Source organism: Mus pahari, chromosome 19 (assembly GCF_900095145.1).
Source record: "Mus pahari chromosome 19, PAHARI_EIJ_v1.1, whole genome shotgun sequence".
Lineage (NCBI taxonomy): Eukaryota > Metazoa > Chordata > Mammalia > Rodentia > Muridae > Mus > Mus pahari.
The window spans coordinates 57,022,930-57,041,427 of NC_034608.1; the positions used below are offsets into that span (position 1 = coordinate 57,022,930).

Genomic DNA, 18,498 nt, shown 5'->3' on the forward strand with positions numbered 1-18,498 from the left:
CATGTGTAAAAATATAAATTAATTATGCCTTAGCCAAATTTCTGGTAGCTAGTGTACTAGATTTCTGGATATATTTTGCCTTATAAAACCTTTAGTTATCAGTATAGACTACCTTTTAAATTAATATTTTATTTTGTTATTATTGTTTCCTATAATGATAATAAAGCTTTTTCTGATTTTAAAAATGTACTTCAGCTCAGAAACTCTTTTAATATTTTTAATTAGATATTTTCTTTATTTGCATTTCAAATGTTATCCCTCTTCCTCATTTCCCCTATGAAAATCCCCTATCCCAGTCCCCCTCCCTCTGCTCACCAACCCACTCACTCCTGCTTCCCTGTCCTGGTATTCCCCTACTCTGGGGCATCATAGCTCAGAAACTTAATGCAAATAAAATGAATAATTATAAAATTAGCTTAAGAATTAAAATTTGCTCGTCCCCACAATCCCCAGGCATAATTCTTCTCCCAAAAATAATTCTCCCAAATGATCGCTGCAACTGTGGTTTATAGATAGATCTTCACTTTGATGCCTGTGCATTTGGAAAAATAGGCTTTAGTTCTGCTTTTGGAGATTTTGTAGGCAGGCCCAGCTCAATCTCCTTTATTACTTTAAACAGTGTCCTATCAAGTGAAAAGGGTTGTTCGTGAAGAAAGTAGTTCTTCAACTTGAGACACGGACTGTCACACAGATGTCCTCTTGCTGGGCAGTTCCAGCTCTGAGTATGCAGCAAGAGCACTTCATGAGTTCTTCCTGTTGCCACTCCAGATATTGAAAATCTGTGCTTGAAAGTCACTGTCTCATTTGTATGACCTTCCCAGGACTTCTAGTTATTTTTACTATCAGTACAAGTAGCAAAGCAAAGCCAAAGGCAATAGCATTTGTAAGAGTCTTTAAGATGTGTTAGGTTTGGTTGGGCCTTTTCATTCTCATCAAGCAAGCTAGTGCTAGTTCCTCTTCAGCCTCATCAGCCTCATCATGCCTCATCAGCATGGCCTGCAACTCCGCTTTTCTCATTAACAGAAAATTTTGATGGTATATTTTGTGAAATGTATTGGTCTCTTTTCTCCTGGCTGATTGATAATCTGTGTCTCTTAATTAGAAAATTCCATTCATTTACATTAGTATGATTGCTTTGTGATGTAGAATTTAGGTATTTTTCTCTGTAAACCATTCTTTTCTTCCTTGCTTTACCTTGCCTTCTTTAGAAATTTATATTTTCTTTAAATTTAGAAAGTACTTAATATCTATGTTTATTGTCTGAGTTTTTGATGAATATACCTAACTAATAGCATCTTTATGCTCTTCCTCTTAGGATGTTTAACTATCTTTGATGTCTCACTTAGCATAGAAACTTGGAATTCTTGTATAGTGACTGCATCATTCTTTTTTCTATATCTCTAATTAGATATTCTAAATATATATCATTGATATTTGTTTATGGTGATTTTACTGTGTAGCATGGGCTTTGTCCTCTTGGTTCTGCAGCCTCTGCCTCTCAAGTGCTGGGATTAAAGTCTTGTGTCACCCCTTCTGGTCATCAGTGTCTATTTAGAATTACCTGATGCCTTAGTTAGCATTTTACTACTCTGAGCAGACACCATGACCAAGGTGAGTCTTATAAGGACAATTTAATTGGAGCTGGCTTTCAGGTTCAGAGGTTTAGTCCATTTTCATTAAGGTGGGAACATGGCAGCACCTAGGCAGGCATGGTGCAGGAGGAGCTGAGAATTTCATGTCTTCATCTGAAGGCTACCAAAAGACTGTCATCCTCAGGCAGCTAGGAGGAAGCTCCCAAAGCCCACTCCCACAATGACACACTTGTTCCAACAAGGCTGCACCTCCTAAGAGTGCCAATTCCTGGGCCAAGCATATTTAAGCCACCACATCACACCACCATATTTACCATTTCTTACTCAACTTGTGTTTTGAAGCTAAGGAGATGGCTCAGTACCTGGTGTTCTGAGTTCTGATTCCTAGAGTCCACATGAAGCCCAAGTGGGTAGGACATGTATGTAATCCCAGAACTCAGGAATGTGAGACAAGAACAGGTAGTTCCCTAGGGCTTGGGCCAGCCAATCTAGCAGAATTAATGAACTACAAGTACAGTGTTTTGTCATAAAAAAGAATGTGGAGAGTAAAACAGGAAGATAAGTAATGTCGACTTTTGGCCCATAAATGCATACAGTTCACTCATGTATATTTATGTGTATTTACCAGTGCTCATAATTAATTTAATCTCACCTCTTCCTAAACCGTATGATCTAATATTCATAAAATACTCAAGATTCCCTTGGTGATTGGAAAATGATGGTTTAGCAGTATAGCTCCTGGTAGAGTTACGATTGAGCTTTATTATGTCTAAGGCCCTGGGTTCAATTCCCATTACAACCAAAAAGAAAAACACAAAACCTCTCTCTGAAAATGTCTTTATTGTAAGTTAATGCTTCTCAGCAAGTGATGATAAAATCTACACACTGTTGGGGGGCTTCTGTAGTTGAAACTAAGGGGTCAGCTCTGAATGTAATTAGTTTTCTCCTGTCCACTGTCTGGATCTCCTCCAGTCAATTCCTCCCTCTCCATTAAAAACAATTTTTTTTCTTACTTAATATATCCTGATTGTGGTTTTCTCTCCCTCTACTCATTCCAGTTCCTCTTCACATCACCTCCCATCCCTCACCAGAAAGCATATAGGAATCTAAGGGATAATAATAAAATAGTAACATAAAACAGAAACTAACACTTTGGAGTTGGAGAAGACAAACAGAAGGATATGTTACTTTTGACAAAGCGATCCCCTTTTCAGCAGAGTGTTCCAAGGTCACGCACTCATTGCAGGCCTGCCTGTGGGTCTCTGTATTCCCATCTGCTGCAGGAGGACGCTTTTCTCATGATGGCTGAGCAAGGCACTGATCTAGGAGTATAGCAGAATGTCATTTTTAAAATAATTTATTTTGTGTGCATTGGTGTTTTGTATGCATGTATGTCTGTATGGAGGTGTTGTTATACTACCAGAAGTCCAACTCATATGCAAAAGCAAAAGTCTTTATTCAAGCCTGAGCTTGAACCCTCCAACCTCCCCAGCACAGTGGGAGGGCCTGAGCTGATATAAGCCTCGCCTATTTATCATGGTTGATGTAGCAGGGTGAGGGACTTTCCAGCTTGGCAGTTACATAATTGCTTGGTGCAATTCTATTGCCTAGTAATGATTTCAGCTTGATATGAACAATGGTTGATGGCTCAATCAATCTACTTTAAGACAATAGGTACTTTCCCTTAAGAACCGATTGGTTGTTGCATAGGAGTGGGGTGGCTGTTTGCTGAGGAGAATTGTGATGAGGTGACATGGTTCTTGGAACAAGTTGAGATTTTCTCAGTAGCTGAGTTTATTCAGAGGGCAAGTTAATTGTAAAATGGAGTCTGAAAGCAAAATGGAGTTTGTAATGTTAAGCCTGGCCCTTCTGTGTCAAATCTAGGAGTTACAGATAGTTGTAAGATGCCATGTGGGTGCTGGGAATTGAACCAGGGTCCTCTGAAATAGCAGTTAGTGTCCTCTACTGCTGAGCCATCTCTCCAGCCCCCACAGAATGTTATTTTAAGTCTTCTTTGCCCTTGTTTTTTTCTTGCTGCAGTGTGCCTCTCTGCCCACTTTTATCTGTGGTGAGATTTGCTGAGCTTCCAAAACAGGAAATTGTTTTCTCCCCTTTATTATTGGGGTTCCCTGTCTTCACTTCTTTACCTGAGTGTTATTTACCATCTTTGTCTATTACGATTTTCTGGTGCTTTCTTGGACACTCATTTGATCTACTCTGTCTATTAGCTTCTCTCTGAGTGTGTGACAGACCTGGAGAAAATTAGTCCAGTACAGCATTAAATTACAATTCCAGGATTACTGGTTTTGGTGTTTGGTTTGGTTTTGTTGCTGATGTTTTGACACAATTGTCAGTTGTTGCAATAGAACATAATAGAAAGATAGTTTTACTTTGCTTGTTTTTGTTTTTTTCAGTATGTAAAGTACTGGCCTGGTTAGTCCTAGATAACTTTGGGTCATCATCATTCTTCGTACCTCAGTGATAGATCAATATCTCTAAGTTAGACTTTCTTGAGAACTTCTCTGACCTTTCGTTCCTCCCTCCCCACTGCCGTGCCTGCCATCTCTGCACTCCTGACTTTCTATCACAAATATTAGTGACAGGATATTAGAGGGTTATGGTTATAGGGCCTTGCTTAGGCTTAGACAGTTAAAAAAGAGATGTAGAAACTCTAAAATCTGCCAGGTTTAAGGACTTGCATTAATAAATAGCCTCGTTGACATAGGTAGATAGACAGACAGACAGACAGACAGATCAGACTTAAAAGGTACAGAACATCAGTTTGCCTGGTCCATCCTTCTTGCAAGTTCTTTTGAGTGGGTGGGGGGACTGCATCCTCATAGAAGCAGGGGAGGAGGAATAAGATAGGCAGTTTGCGAAGGGGAAACTGGGAAAGGGAATAACATTTGAAATGTAAATAAATATCCAATAGAAAAGGAGAGAAGAAAGAAAGAAAGAAAGAAAGAGAGAGAGAGAGAGAGAGAGAGAGAGAGAGAGAGAGAGAGAGAGAGAGAGAGAGAAAGAAAGAAAGAAAGAAAGAAAGAAAGAAANGAGAGAGAGAGAGAGAGAGAGAGAGAGAAAGAAAGAAAGAAAGAAAGAAAGAAAGAAAGAAAGAAAGAAAGAAAGAAAGAAAGAAAGAAAGAAAGAAAGTCCACCCTTAGCTTGTTCTTCTGGTAAAGACCTGAAAGCTGAGATCACGCAGCAGTATGTGTTCAGTGAGTCTTTATGTGCCGCCCGCCTTCCATTTATACACTGGAGCATGAGAGCTGTCTGTTTCATTACTGTCTTAGAGCCTGGTAACAGGTGTGCAGCTCACGTCCTTCTTTACGTTTTACACATATGGTCCAATGTTAAATTTGCTCTGTATTTCTTCCTTTTCAGTTCTAACTTGAGCTTCTTGTCTATTTGAAGCTTACTGCAGTGCCCTATTTACATTTTCTGCTTTTAAACCTTTTTATTCTTTTTCATATTAAAACATTTATTCTTAATTTCATCATGAAAGTTATTGATTAGAAGTGGAATACTAGCTTGAACTCAGACAAATGCAGGCGTCAGTGAGTCTGCCTGGTAGGTCACTGAGCTTACAGCTATCTTCTACTTGCAATAATAATTGCTGGGAGAGTATTGGGCCTTCTCTCAGAAGCCTTATATTTTAAAAGATGGTATAAGATAAAACAAAAAAATACAGTTACAGTATCCCACTCATATTAGCTAATTTCATGTATTTGCTTCTTTACTCTATACATGTAGAACCAGTTAGCATGGATTTAGTTGTTTCTGTATCTTTTGCAATAGTGACCAATTAGCCATATTTTCTAGTATAGTAGGTTTAATAAACCTTTTTTAAAATCATGTGTTAATCTTCTAAGTTACAGGTAAAATGCAAAGATATTCAAAATAAGTCAGTTAAAATGAGAGCACAATGTTAATCTAGCATCTATTGAGGTTATTTCTAGTTTGTACAAAGGAAAACAGACTGTGCTAATTCTGTATTTAGCTGATTTTCCCTGTGTAATTTACTACTGCTTGTTTTCAACTCAGTTATTTAGAAAAAGAGGTAATTACAGATCAGTGTTGTGGTGCCACATTGCTATAAGCATTTATGTGTTAACCATTTACAGCTAAATAATACTTTATGATCAGCAAATCACTAGCAGTAAACAGTGTTTTGTAGTAAATTATAAAGTTAGTTAAAATTAGAAAAATATTGTTTGATATATTCCTAGCACATAGTATAATTTTAATATTCCAGATTGTTGTCTGTTTGCCTGAGACAGAGAGAGGTTCACTATGTTGCCAATCAGGCCTTAAACTTCTAGAATCAAACAGTCTTATGCACTGGGCTCTAAAGTAGCAGAGAAGGCAGCCACATGCACCACACCTCACTGATACCTGCCTTTTAAAAACTAAGACAAAAGAAAAGCAGAAAAGTTCTATTCTCCTGCCAGGTGCATTTTCTTCTTTCAGTAACTAAAAGATCCATAGGCCTGATAACTTCAGTACCCCCTGTATGTCCCAGAAGCTGACTGTAATTATTTCTCTTGAGAGTTTCAGGTTAGGATTGTAGTTTTTAACCTTAGAAACTCCATCATGTAGTCAATTCTGAGAGGAAAATGAGTGCCCTGCCCTTATAAGCATCAAATGAACCTTATCCTTCATAGTAGACACACCTGTCAAGTCCTAGAATAGGTTTACATCATTTGACTTAAACAGTTATATTTTATTTTTACAAGTGTTATTTTAAAGTTTGTATCAACAAGGTATGGATGAGTTTATTTTGGTAGTCTAACAAGATAGGTGATAAAACAACTAATTTTGAAATTATATATGCATTAATAAGTTACCACAAATTTTCAAAAGTTTTCTCCATATACCACTTCACACAAAGTATAAATAAATTTTGTCATACTTTTATAGAAGTCACTTATGTCTCAACAAAGGCAAGCAAAATTGCAGAGTTTGAGTCTTTTTGACATAGTCACATTGTGCTTAGAAAGAGGTTATATACCATTTCATCCCTGAAAGCACCTTGGGCTACTAGCTCTGTAATGTAATACTTAGTGTGCATCAGAAAGACAATGAAGGTAAGCCAACGGGCTCGTTTCCCTTCTGTGGTTGGTTAAAGGAGATGGAAAGCATGTAAGTTGTCCTTCAGTGACTATTGTTTAGATTTATATCATTGTTCTTAAAACTTCTACAGGTACTTAAAACAGATGCTGAGGAACTTGTCTCCAGAAGCTACTGGGATACTCTGAGACGTAGCACAAGCCAGGCGCTCTTCTCAGACCTCGCAGAGGTATAATGAGCCGTCTGTGTGGTCCTTATGCTCCTGTCGTTCTGTTAATCTGATCATCACTCGGTTTTAGAGTCACAAGATGAAGCCCAAATGTACCATTTTTCTATTTCTTGTACTTTTTTTGGTAAACTAATAAGTACTGTGTATCACATGCATAATCACTGTATAGAAAGAATATTTTAATATGTTCATTGTACTGACGGGATGTCAGTTATTATTATCTGTGTTGACTGGTTTATTTTATAAAGCATAACTTCACAGCATATTTAAAAGAAAATGATAGGGGTTTTGTGGGTTTTTGTTTGTTTGATTGGTTTGGTTTGGTTTGATTTTTGGTTTTTCTTTTTTTTATTTACTTATGTTTTTTTATTAGATATTTTCTTTATTTATATTTCAAATGCTATCCCGAAAGTCCCCTATACCCTCCCCCTGCCCTACTTCCCTACCCACTCACTCCCACTTCTTGTCCTGCTTGTGGACGTTGTACATCGTGGTGCGCACTAGGCTCCGCACCACGATGTACAACGTCCACAAGCAGTTATTCTAAGGAGGAATGAAGTATCCACACAATGGTTTTTGGTTTTTCGAGACCGGGTTTCTCTGCGTAGCCCTGGCTGTCCTGAAACTCACTCTGTAGACCAGGCAGAAATCCCCCTGCCTCTACCTCCTGAGTGCTGGGATTAAAGGCATGCACCACCACCGCCCAGCTAGTAAGTTTTTATTAATGATCACTTTCTAGACATTTGAAATAGTAATACACATTTGTAGATTTACTGACACTATCCTACAACCTAAAAGTTACATAGAAATTCTAAAATTTTTCACTTTATAAAGCATGGCTGCTCTTATTTAGATTTAAACAATTAACTTCCTCAGCTGATAGTGTATAGCATAAGGGAAGGGGTACAGAAATAGGAGATTCTGTCAAAGAATTGGAAATTTATCTTTATATTAACTTAAGACTGCCAGCCCATATTTAATAATGTCTAATTTTTAGTTTAGTGCCACCATCGACAGGAATTTAAATATTTAATATTAAACTTATCTAATATCTTTTCTAAAAGTAAAGCACTATATGATAGAGTGTTGTTGGAGTGCTTGACACACAAGCCCAGGAACCTGAGTTCAACCTCCAGCATCCACGGAAAGAGCAAGCACAAGGCACATAATATACTCTTTAAAGCCTCCAGAGAGGAGGAAGACACAGAAATGCAGAGCCCTTTTGCTTGCTGGACTAGACAGTCTAGCTGCATTGACAAAGCCCAGGTTCACTGAGAGACCCAGTCTTAAAGACTAGGTAAGTAGTGCTTAAGAAAGACATCTAGGATTGATATCTGATCTTATGCATGCACGTTGGCATGTGCACACACACACACACACACACACACATATCAGTATCTAAAATAAATACCAATTATTTGTGATTTCTTTTTTCTTTTTTTAAAAATAAAGTTTGGGGTGGTGTCTTACTTGGAGAGTCTCTCTATTACTATACTCCTTCATAATAGAAAATGAGAATTCACTGTAAGTCACAACTTGTATAAAAGAATTATTTATAGTATTTATATTTCAAGATACAAACCAGTTCAGAAGATAAGCTTGGAAATTTACTTATATATTTCTTCATTGCATATAATATACAACTCTTAAAATATTATAGGTAAATAAGAACTTAGCCTCTCATTTTCTTATCCCACAGCTGCTTTAAACTGTTAGCACTTTAAATTATAAAGAAGAAACCATGTTTTTAAAATTACTATAAAATTATATAAAGATTTGCATATGTGAACAACTGGCCCTAGTTTCGGCTCAGATAATTCAGAGTGCCATATGACAAGTATATCACACGGTATAGAAGACAGTTGGCTAGTACCGGGGTTCTAAAGATCACTTTGACTTTTACAAATGAAATTTAATGTCTTTTTGCTATAAATAATACTTACCCATTGGATTATTCAGAAATTTTATTATATTAAATTTGAAGATTAAGGTTATTTTTACATTGTAATTAATAGAAAGTTGTTTAAAAGGCTGTCTTAAAACTTTAGTAGTTTGATAAGTTTGTATTTTGTACAGATTATGAAGTTTAAAGTAAGTTTGTCCATGTGTTTACTATTGGTGCTGAGGACTGAGGCACACGCTACTACTGACCTACGCCTCTGTACCGCACTCCGTCTGGCCAAACTCCTTCCCAGCTAGTAGCATGTCTAGCTTAAAAAAGATTAGTAAACTTATGTCTAAATGGCCAGGATGGTCTCTCTTCACTTGGAGGGTTTTTTTTCCACTGTTATGAAACCATCTGAATTCATTCTTTTAACAAACCACTCAAATTCATGTTTTTAACAATAAGCACAAGAATTAAAGAAGTAGAGTGGGGTTTTTTTCCCACCTTCTTGTAATTTGTTATGTAAACTGTTAGGGTGCCAAAGATACTGGTGCCGCTCTCCCAGTGGCTCCAGTGCTCAGTTTCAGATGGAAATGGGGTCCCCACTTGTATTTTCTGTTTTTTCCCCCACCTCTGTTGTCAAACTGTTACTCATCTCTCCGAGGGTCTGGATTACTTGAATAAGTGCAACCTGAAGCTAATAAGATTGGACACTGAAAACCGTAGGAGAAGGTCTACTCTGCTCAGTGAACAGAACAGCCTCAGTGAGGCCATTGTAGAAGCCGTGTAAACAGCCCTCCTCTTAGAGTCACCTCTCCAGGAATGTGGTGGCGGCTCAGCACTAAAGGCAGGATCCATGTGCCCTCACGTGCAGTGCCCCTGTAGCCGCTCATTCTGAAGGTCCTTTGTTTTCAGATATATAGAGATTTAATTTCAATAACAAATAAGCAAGTGTGTACCATGTAACAATCCTGTTTTCAATTATCATTGAAAAATTTTTGACATCTAAGTCAGCTTTTTAAACTTGACAAAATTAGAAAAACATGGTTAGAGTATATGAATGAATCAATTGAAAAAAATTTCTATCACCTGCTCCATCTTTGTAGCTTGCAGACAGGTACACTGGTTGTTCATGCTAATAGGCTAGCGGCCATCCTCAACTCAACTTGAGCATGCCTCCAAGATATCTGCCATATCCCAGTCACACTTAAGCTCTTTGAGGCAAAATCAACTGATATTTGCACCTCTGACTACAATAGGAGAATGTGTATACTCTATCTTCATATTTTAGCATTCTCCTACAAGTTATTATAGACAGGATTATTTCTGTCTTCAGATAAGGAAGCTGAATGTCCAGGTCTTTGAAGTCAAGATCTCTGATTTTAAATCTTGTCCTTTTCCCATTAGAATGGTGTGCCTCATCCACCCAGTTCGTAGTGACATAGAGTCTTCCAGGGTTACTCTCTCCTCACATGGGACTCTGAAAGAAGGGCTGGTACCTCGCTCATCCTTCAACATTCATAATCTGCTTTGTGAGCAAATATTTGTAAAGATAGTGTGTAAGACTTGGATACCTATATTACTTTCCCCTGTAGCCACCGATGAGACTGCTGTCTGATCACTGTGGTGTGGGTGTGTGGGATTGTGGCTTTCCTCGGGGACTCTGACCACTGAGGATGCAGTGCCTTGTCAGGGAATTTAGATGAGAGTGAGTACCAGAGACCCCCCCAGGCTGTACAGGAACTATACTGGGGACCAGTAAGAAATCCATCCTCAATTACTTAATTATGAGCAGAGCATTGGGGTAATTCCTAAAGAATTTCAATAACTAGCTTATTCTCTACAAGATAGGAGTTTTTGGCAGTTTTGTCTGGCTGCATTTGGGTTTGGGGGTTTTTGTTGTTGTTGTTGTTGTTGTTGTTGTTTTCCTTTTTCTTTTTTGAGATAGGGATTCATACATCATATAGCACCACCTAGCCTGGAACTTGAATTCTTGATTCTCCTGTCTCAGCCTCCCAAGTGCTGGGATTAAAGCCATGTGAAATCATATCTGGCTCAAAAGTCAGGTTTTTAATATAAATAATCCAAGTAGCACGGGTCACTTTTTAAAAAGCAGCTAAAGATGGGCATCTAAGGGGAAGTAGATGATCTAGTATCTACAGCATTCTGATGCTTAGAAGAAAGTATTTGACCTATGGAGGAAGAAAAGGAAGATCCTAATGTTACTAAAACAACTACCCTGGGAAAGACAAGGACGAAGGCTTGGAGGAGTGCGTGTGTTTTGCACGCAATAAGTGAAATGCACCTACCACTAGTCCCATCTTTTCTAGAACGCCCTGCCTCGTGACTGCTGATAAGCACTGTCTCAGCTACGTGACCGCGGACCGTGGCAACCGTTTGTACTGCTGTCAAAACGGTGGCCCTGTGCTGTCTTCTCACATTTCCTATGAGCAGTAATTATTTGAATTTCCTGAATTGTGCACTTGAATGTATGAAGTAGTTGTGAGTTGATGACAAAGGAAAGAAGAGGGGAAGACTAATGAAGCAGTAAAGTGGGAAGTTGCATAAGCAATTCCATCTTGTGAGGACTATAATCAGACACATCGGGATATGTTTGTGGAAATGTAGTTTATTAAGTTGAGTAAAGAGAAAATCCTGTGGAATTAACTTCTTGAACATTCAACAGTTATATGATGCTTATCTTTGAAAAAAAGTACCACTGATAAATTACTAATGTAGTTCTTTTTTCTAAACACATCACATATTTTAAAATTGGTTGTAATATAATAAATGTGATTAAAGAAAGTTTCAGCTCATTCTCTGTCATTTCCATATAGTCAGTGTCTTTGGAGCATAGCTCTCTTTCAATCGAATTGTTCAGATTGTTTAGGAAAAAGAAACTTATTACTTAAATAAAAGTGGTATAATTAAATGATGTGTAAATAACTGCTTGATACAGTCAACACGATAGGTACCCTATATGCATAATAATTTTAGGTAGAATACTTTTAAAATATAACTGATGAACATTTTCAACAATAAAGATCAGTATTGCTCAAGTTTCTATTGTTAAAATTTGAATATTTTAGTTGTAGTTCCATCCATGATTATAGTCTTTGCTCTTCATTCTGATGCTTGTACCTCTTCATTCTTGGATTTATTTTACATATAAAAGTGTTTTGCCTGCATATATGTATGCATACCGTGTATGTGCCTGTGCATGTGACAACGAGAAGGAATAGGAGGTGCCCTGGACCTGGAGATATGGGTGGTTTGGAGCCATCATGTGGATGCTGGGAACCAAATCTGGGTCCTGGAGAAGAGCAGGAAGTGCTCTTAAAGTGATCCACCTCTCCAGCCTTTCCTGACTTATATTTTGATAAAGTTCTTGGAAGAATATTTAGTATGCTGTCTTGTTTGGGACTTGTTTGTTTTTGTTGCTAATTTTAAATTATGTTTTTTAAGCGTGCTGATGACATCACAAGCTTAGTAGCAGATACTACACTCCTGGTACACTTTTTTGGAAAGAAAGGAAAAGCTGAGCTCAACTTTGAAGATTTTTATAGGTGAGCTAAATTTCTGTTTAAAATTATTAGAGTGCTAAGGTCAGGTTGTGTTGGGAATCATTGAATACAGTGAAACTGCCGCTCTGGTCTTAAGGGAAAGTATCCTGTGTAGTGTGCACCGCCATCACTGCCTGCAGGTATATTAGTAATGGTGCACAGCGTCCAAAAGATAAGAAATGAGTACACATGCATTATTACATCATGTGTATTTGGAAGAGATTTCCTCAGTCAGTTCCTCAGTCTTAAGCCACAGCGACGATGACCAGTACCATCCCCACCCTACAAGATGGTGGTGACCACGTTGCAGACAGGCAGGCTTAAACTCCAAGGGAAGGGCTACCTGTTCAGGAGCCACAGTCACTGAGCAGTAATTATTAAATTATTTCCATATCACCTTCCCTAGGATGGTAAATGTCTGATCACTTATCGTGCTTATTTTTCTTTATTTTATTGCAGATTTATGGATAATCTACAAACAGAAGTTCTAGAAATAGAATTTCTTTCCTACTCTAATGGAATGAATACTATCAGTGAAGAAGATTTTGCCCATATTCTTCTGCGTTATACTAATGTGGAAAATACATCAGTATTTTTGGAAAATGTGCGCTATAGTATATCTGAAGAAAAGGTGCTTAATTTTGTTATAGCCATTATCTTGAAGCACTGTTTAGTAAATGCCATTTTGTAATGACTTACTAAATAACTTTATTAATCTAGCTCCTCTGTGAATTAAAACCTATATTTGAATATATTATATTCAAGTAAAGATCATTAGTCTTAGAAATACTTAAAAGTCTTTAAGGCTATTAGGTTTTGTTTTGTTTTCTATTTTTTATTAGATATTTTCTTCATTTATATTTCAAATGCTATCCCGAAAGTCTCCTATACCCTCCCCCTGCCCTGCTCCCCTACCCACCCACTCCCACTTCTTGGCCCTGGCATTCCCCTGTGCTGGGTTCATATAAAGTTTACAAGACCAAGGGGCCTCTCTTCCCAATGATGGCCAACTAGGCCATCTTCTGCTACATATGCAGCTAGAGACAAGCTCAGGGGGTACTGGTTAGTTCATATTGTTGTTCCACCTAGAAGGTTGCAGATTCCTTCAGCTCCTTGGGTACTTTCTCTAGCTTGTTTTGTTTTTTTAAATTATGACTATTGCTGTTTTTCAAGAGAATTCTGATCAGTTCTTCTGGTGTTTTGACTAGTACCAAAATACGTAAAGCAGCTGGTATTGACATTATTTCTGTCACCCACTGTTCATTTCTATAGCACCTCTAATAAAAGGTCATTTGAAGAGTGCCATCGATGAGTGAGTGATCTTATCTACATTTGAAGAGGCTTTTCTGCAGCTTTTGGTGGCATGAATGGTTAAGAACCCAAGACAAGACCTTATCTGTTTGCTTCGTAGCAAATGTAGTGTCAGCCCTTTTGAGCAGTTGCATTATCTAGTGGTGTTTGAATGCTTCATTGCAACCAAATAGAACTGCTGTCACAAGTATCTCTTTAGCCCTGGGATGTTTGCCTACCATTTGTGTTTATGGAAGGATCAGGTTAAACTGTTGAAGAAAACTGGCAAATAGTTGGAGTTTGTTTAGAGTGGATACACTGTGACAATGTTAACAATTCTCAGACTCTCCTAAGGGGCTGGGGCTGGGGAGAGGCTTGGTGCGTTTGGCTATTAGTTTACATTACCTTTTAATCAAGTGACTTATATCTGTTTTACTCACAAAGCTGTATTTTCCTGACCAGCAGATAATTCCCTAGAAATAAAAATCATAATTATGCTATTTAAACTACTATAGTATTACACAGGACTTTTTAATCTGTCTTCTTTTTCTTAATGGAAATTTGAAAAACTAGCTCAGAAGGTCAAGTTGCAGGATGACTTTATAGAAAGTTTTCAGGTTTTTTCAACAATTAATTTTTATATTTAAAATCATTCCAAAATTTAAAAATCTGAAGTTAAATTCAGCTTTCCTACAAATTTAATTATAGAAGTAGCTCTACAATTATTATCATAGAAAAAAATTACATCATCATGGATGCAGTACGGTGATTTCGTGATCTGGATTCCCTCATCAACTCCCAGAGCAACCTTGCAGGCATTGGCATATTTCTTTTGGAAATGGAGATACTAAGGACCTAAGACACTTGGCCACTCCAACCCAAAACTCTAAGGCAGTGGTTCTACGGCACTCTACTTAAATCTCTCCCTTCCACCCACCACTCGTCCTTTTCTCCCCAGTAAAAGAAAAGAAAGAAAAGGTGATATTTGAATGGCACTTAACCCGTCTAAACTACTTTCATTTTCATTCATAGATATTAAATATCTATAAGCGTTACTATAGGAACAAATGTTAAAGCGATAAAATAGGCAAATCCTTCTTTAGTAGTAATGTAATGTACACTGTTAGAAAGGCAAAATAAGTACAAAAGAAGATATTTTCAGATAAAGGCAAATGCTGCGGGCAGGACCAGGACATGGAGACTGGGACAGACGGCTGCCGTATCGGAGAGTTCTTGAGATGCAGCTTTGAGATGCAGCAGAGCCTGTATGCAATGACCGTGCAGAGACCTGGATGAAGAGTGTTGTAGGCAGGAGAGCCACAAATGGCAATGGGCGGGGAAAGGGACAGACTTAGGTTCTTTGAGAAAATGCTAAAGACATTTCATACAAACCAGGAAAGTAGTTGGTGATGAGAAGGGAGTTGTGTGTCAGGTCTGATAGAGCTCTGTGGACAGAAAGAGAATGGGCTTGGATTTCGTTATAATGGAGCCAGTAAGACTGATAGGAAGCTGTTGCTGTGTTTCCGTTTTAAACTGGGGGCCTGGAAAAACCACCTGCCTAGTTAGTACCCAGCACCATTATCCATGATCCTCTTTGCTTACCCTGCTGTATTCAAAGCCAGGATGTGAGAAGCTGGAACTGTGGGCTCTATGTTCTCTCTCTTTTTTCTCTATATTGAATTATTTCAATTTTGTTGATTATATCCAAACTTGAGATACAGTATTTTTATTTCAAGTAATGTTCCTATTAACTGAAGTAGCACCTGGGTAGAACCGCAGCCTGTGAGCATGGCGTCTCAGACCAGGCTGCTCCGAACAAGGTCCTTCATCCTCAGCGTCCTCTGCACTGGGCCTCTTGGGGCCTTTTCCTGGAGTCACTGCACACCCCCTGCTGTCGTGGCTGCATCTTCATGGCTGAAGGAGAATAACTCAGTGACAGTTGACATGGACAGTTAGATTTTTGTATTGTCATTATAAACATATTGATGGCCTGATCCTGAATCATGTGAAGGAAGAAATATGCAGAGCAAATGTGTTTGTATGGGCTCTTATATGTTTAATAAGAGAATTATCATAATCGGAACTTTTCCAGTCATTTTTATTGAAGCATGTAGCAGTGCTACCCAATAGAAATAAGTGTGCCTGAGTCCTAAGTTTACTTGGAGAAGTTTTTCCAAACACACCTGAAGTACTTGCTTATGAAATATATTGTAGTTCTTAATGTTTCCTTTTACTAAATATGTTACACTTATTCTAATATCTGTCAATGCTAATTTTTCACATTTATTTTCCCAAAATAGGGCATCACGTTTGATGAGTTCAGGTCATTTTTCCAGTTTCTGAACAACTTAGAAGACTTTGCGATAGCTCTCAACATGTATAACTTTGCAAGCCGCTCTATAGGACAAGGTAAGAGGTCATCTTTCCAAAGGTCAAAAGGTCAGCGTCAGAGCAGCCCCACCTTGTTCCCAGAGGCTCTGGTAACAGGCTAGTGAGAGCCTGAAAGCCTGCTTTTATCATTTCTGTGGGAAATCAGTTCTGAAACTTAAAATTATGCCAAGTCTAAGGAAATATGCTGATTTCTTGTTGGGTTTATATTTGGCCTTTCATGTTATTGGGAAGAATTAATAATATTTATTGTAAAAGGTGTAAGAAGAAACCTCATGACTACTTGGGAACATCAGGGAACCAATGTGTCCTCGTAGAAGCTGCTGCTGGCCATTCACCAGTTCCAGAAATTCTCATTGTCTTTTCCAATCAGAAACCAGAAATATATGAGCAGAGCCTCTTGCCATTAGCTTACACTAACCAGTTTTTTGAGAGTGATATATAAAATTGATTATCTTTTTTTTTAATTTACAAAAAAAAAAACCACATGTGTCCTATAACTTCAAACACAGTTGTTCTTGGGACTGCCTCAGCCTTTGTTCATGGATTGGCTAAGAAGCCAAATCCTTCCAGGTTCTCTCCCTTACCACCCTGTCCTTACTGAAAGGGCTCTGCTGTGGTGTAAGGTCTATTCATGTATTTAAGGCAATTCCCCTGCCTCTGCCAGAATCTATTATGTTAAATTTCAGATTATAGTCTGGAGATTGTTTTTTTTTTTTTTTTTCAGCTTCTAGGGGAATGTGAAGCTGCGCCCTAATGTTGATGCCAGTTACTCCTCTCAGGAGCAGAAGGGGCAGGGCAGTGACCGTGGGGGTGTGGGTTCAAGTCCCAGCTGCAGAAGCACTCAGCACCCACTCGGTGCATCTATTGTGTGGCCTCCCTAAGTCATTGGCTAAGAGAAACCCAAGCATCTCCTCCTATCCTTTCTTTCTCTAAGCTGTATGTTCAAACACTGGAAAGCATGTCTCAACAAATGAAATCTAAATACTTAATATATAGTACATGTCATATATTTAATACAATGTATCTTTAATATATAATGTATTCTTTCAAAAAATTAGCATCACTGTATTTGGTGATGCAGAACGTTGTTCTCTTGTTTTATGAACTAGAAAACAGGAGAACTTCGTGTCACCTTTTCACATGCTTGGAACCACATGTCCTTTCCTTGGAACACTATCCATGTGTCCTCTCCTCGCTGCTTCCCGCGCGCCTGCTAAGGGCTGTTGCAATAGACACCTAAGCAGCACACCTTCACCAGCTCTTCCTGAAACACACCAAAAGTCACAACTGCCGTGGACAGCTTGTCAAGTCTCCCGTTGTCTATAGGAGAACACACAGGTTCCCAACCCCACCTTCTCCACAGCGCCTCCCCAGGTCCTGTCCTCTGAGATATACCTCAGCAGACTGCTCATTGACAGCACACTCCCTGCTCTCTCCCTCACAGCGTGTGCTCCTTCGGGTGCGCTTATCTGTCAGTTCTCATCCGCAGGGCTGAAACCATCCATCCATCCTTCAGGACATAGCTCCAGTACACAGTCGTAGCCTTTTGAAATCATTGCCAGCCCTTTTCTCCGTCCCTCTGTGTCCGCACTATAGACAGAATTAATCACTCATCTCCAAATTCGCAGAGCACTTTACCACCATGTTTTGTATGATCCTTTGTAATGATTATTTCTGCAAATCCTCTCTCCCATCTGAACTGTTTGTTGGGGGCTGATTTATCATCATAGCCTCTACGGTGTCTCTTCCCGAGGGTAGCTGTTCACTCAGCATCCCTGTTAAGAGTACCCAAGGAGCGGAAGGGGGCTGCAACCCTGCAGGTGGAACAACAATATGAACTAACCAGTACCCTAGAGCTCATGTCTCTAGCTGCATATGTAGCAGAAGATGGCCTAATCGGCCATCACTGGGAAGAGAGGCCCCTTGGTCTTGTAAACTTTATATGCCCCATACAGGGGAACGCCAGTGTCAAGAAGTGGGAGTAGGTGGGCAAGGGAGCAGGGTGGGGGAAGGGTATAGGGGACATTCGGGATAGCATTTGAAATGTAAATGAAGAAAACATCTAATAAAATAAGTTAAAAAAATAATAAAAGGGAATTTGTTTCCTGATTGGGGGGGGAGTGTGTAGTATTAACCCCGTAGAGCTGCCACTTGCTCTTTTCAGTAAAACCACAGTGTCGTCTTTTTCCCTGAATGACAGTCATCTGCGGTATATCATCATGGCTCATGCTTACAAAAAACTTTCTATAACCTTTGCAATGGTTAGCATCATGTACTAAAAGAAAAATACTGCTTTTTCTTTTTTATGACCTTTATCTAGATGAATTTAAACGTGCTGTATACGTAGCTACTGGACTGAAACTTTCACCACATTTGGTGAACACTGTCTTCAAGATTTTTGATGTTGACAAAGATGACCAATTAAGTTATAAAGAATTTATTGGGATTATGAAAGACAGACTCCATAGAGGATTCCGGGTA

General features: G+C 38.6%; 1 protein-coding gene across 2 annotated transcripts in view; it reads left to right on the top strand.

The window, feature by feature from the left end:
- Positions 1 to 18,498, top strand: part of Micu3 (mitochondrial calcium uptake family member 3) — an 80,836-nt gene that overhangs the window by 56,456 nt on the left and 5,882 nt on the right. For both annotated transcript variants that reach the window (XM_021219422.2, XM_029531976.1), the window contains 5 exons: positions 6,793 to 6,888; positions 12,239 to 12,339; positions 12,796 to 12,967; positions 15,927 to 16,035; positions 18,338 to 18,495. In XM_021219422.2, coding sequence (XP_021075081.1) covers positions 6,793 to 6,888; positions 12,239 to 12,339; positions 12,796 to 12,967; positions 15,927 to 16,035; positions 18,338 to 18,495 — 636 coding nt within the window. The remainder of the gene's footprint in view (positions 1 to 6,792; positions 6,889 to 12,238; positions 12,340 to 12,795; positions 12,968 to 15,926; positions 16,036 to 18,337; positions 18,496 to 18,498) is intronic.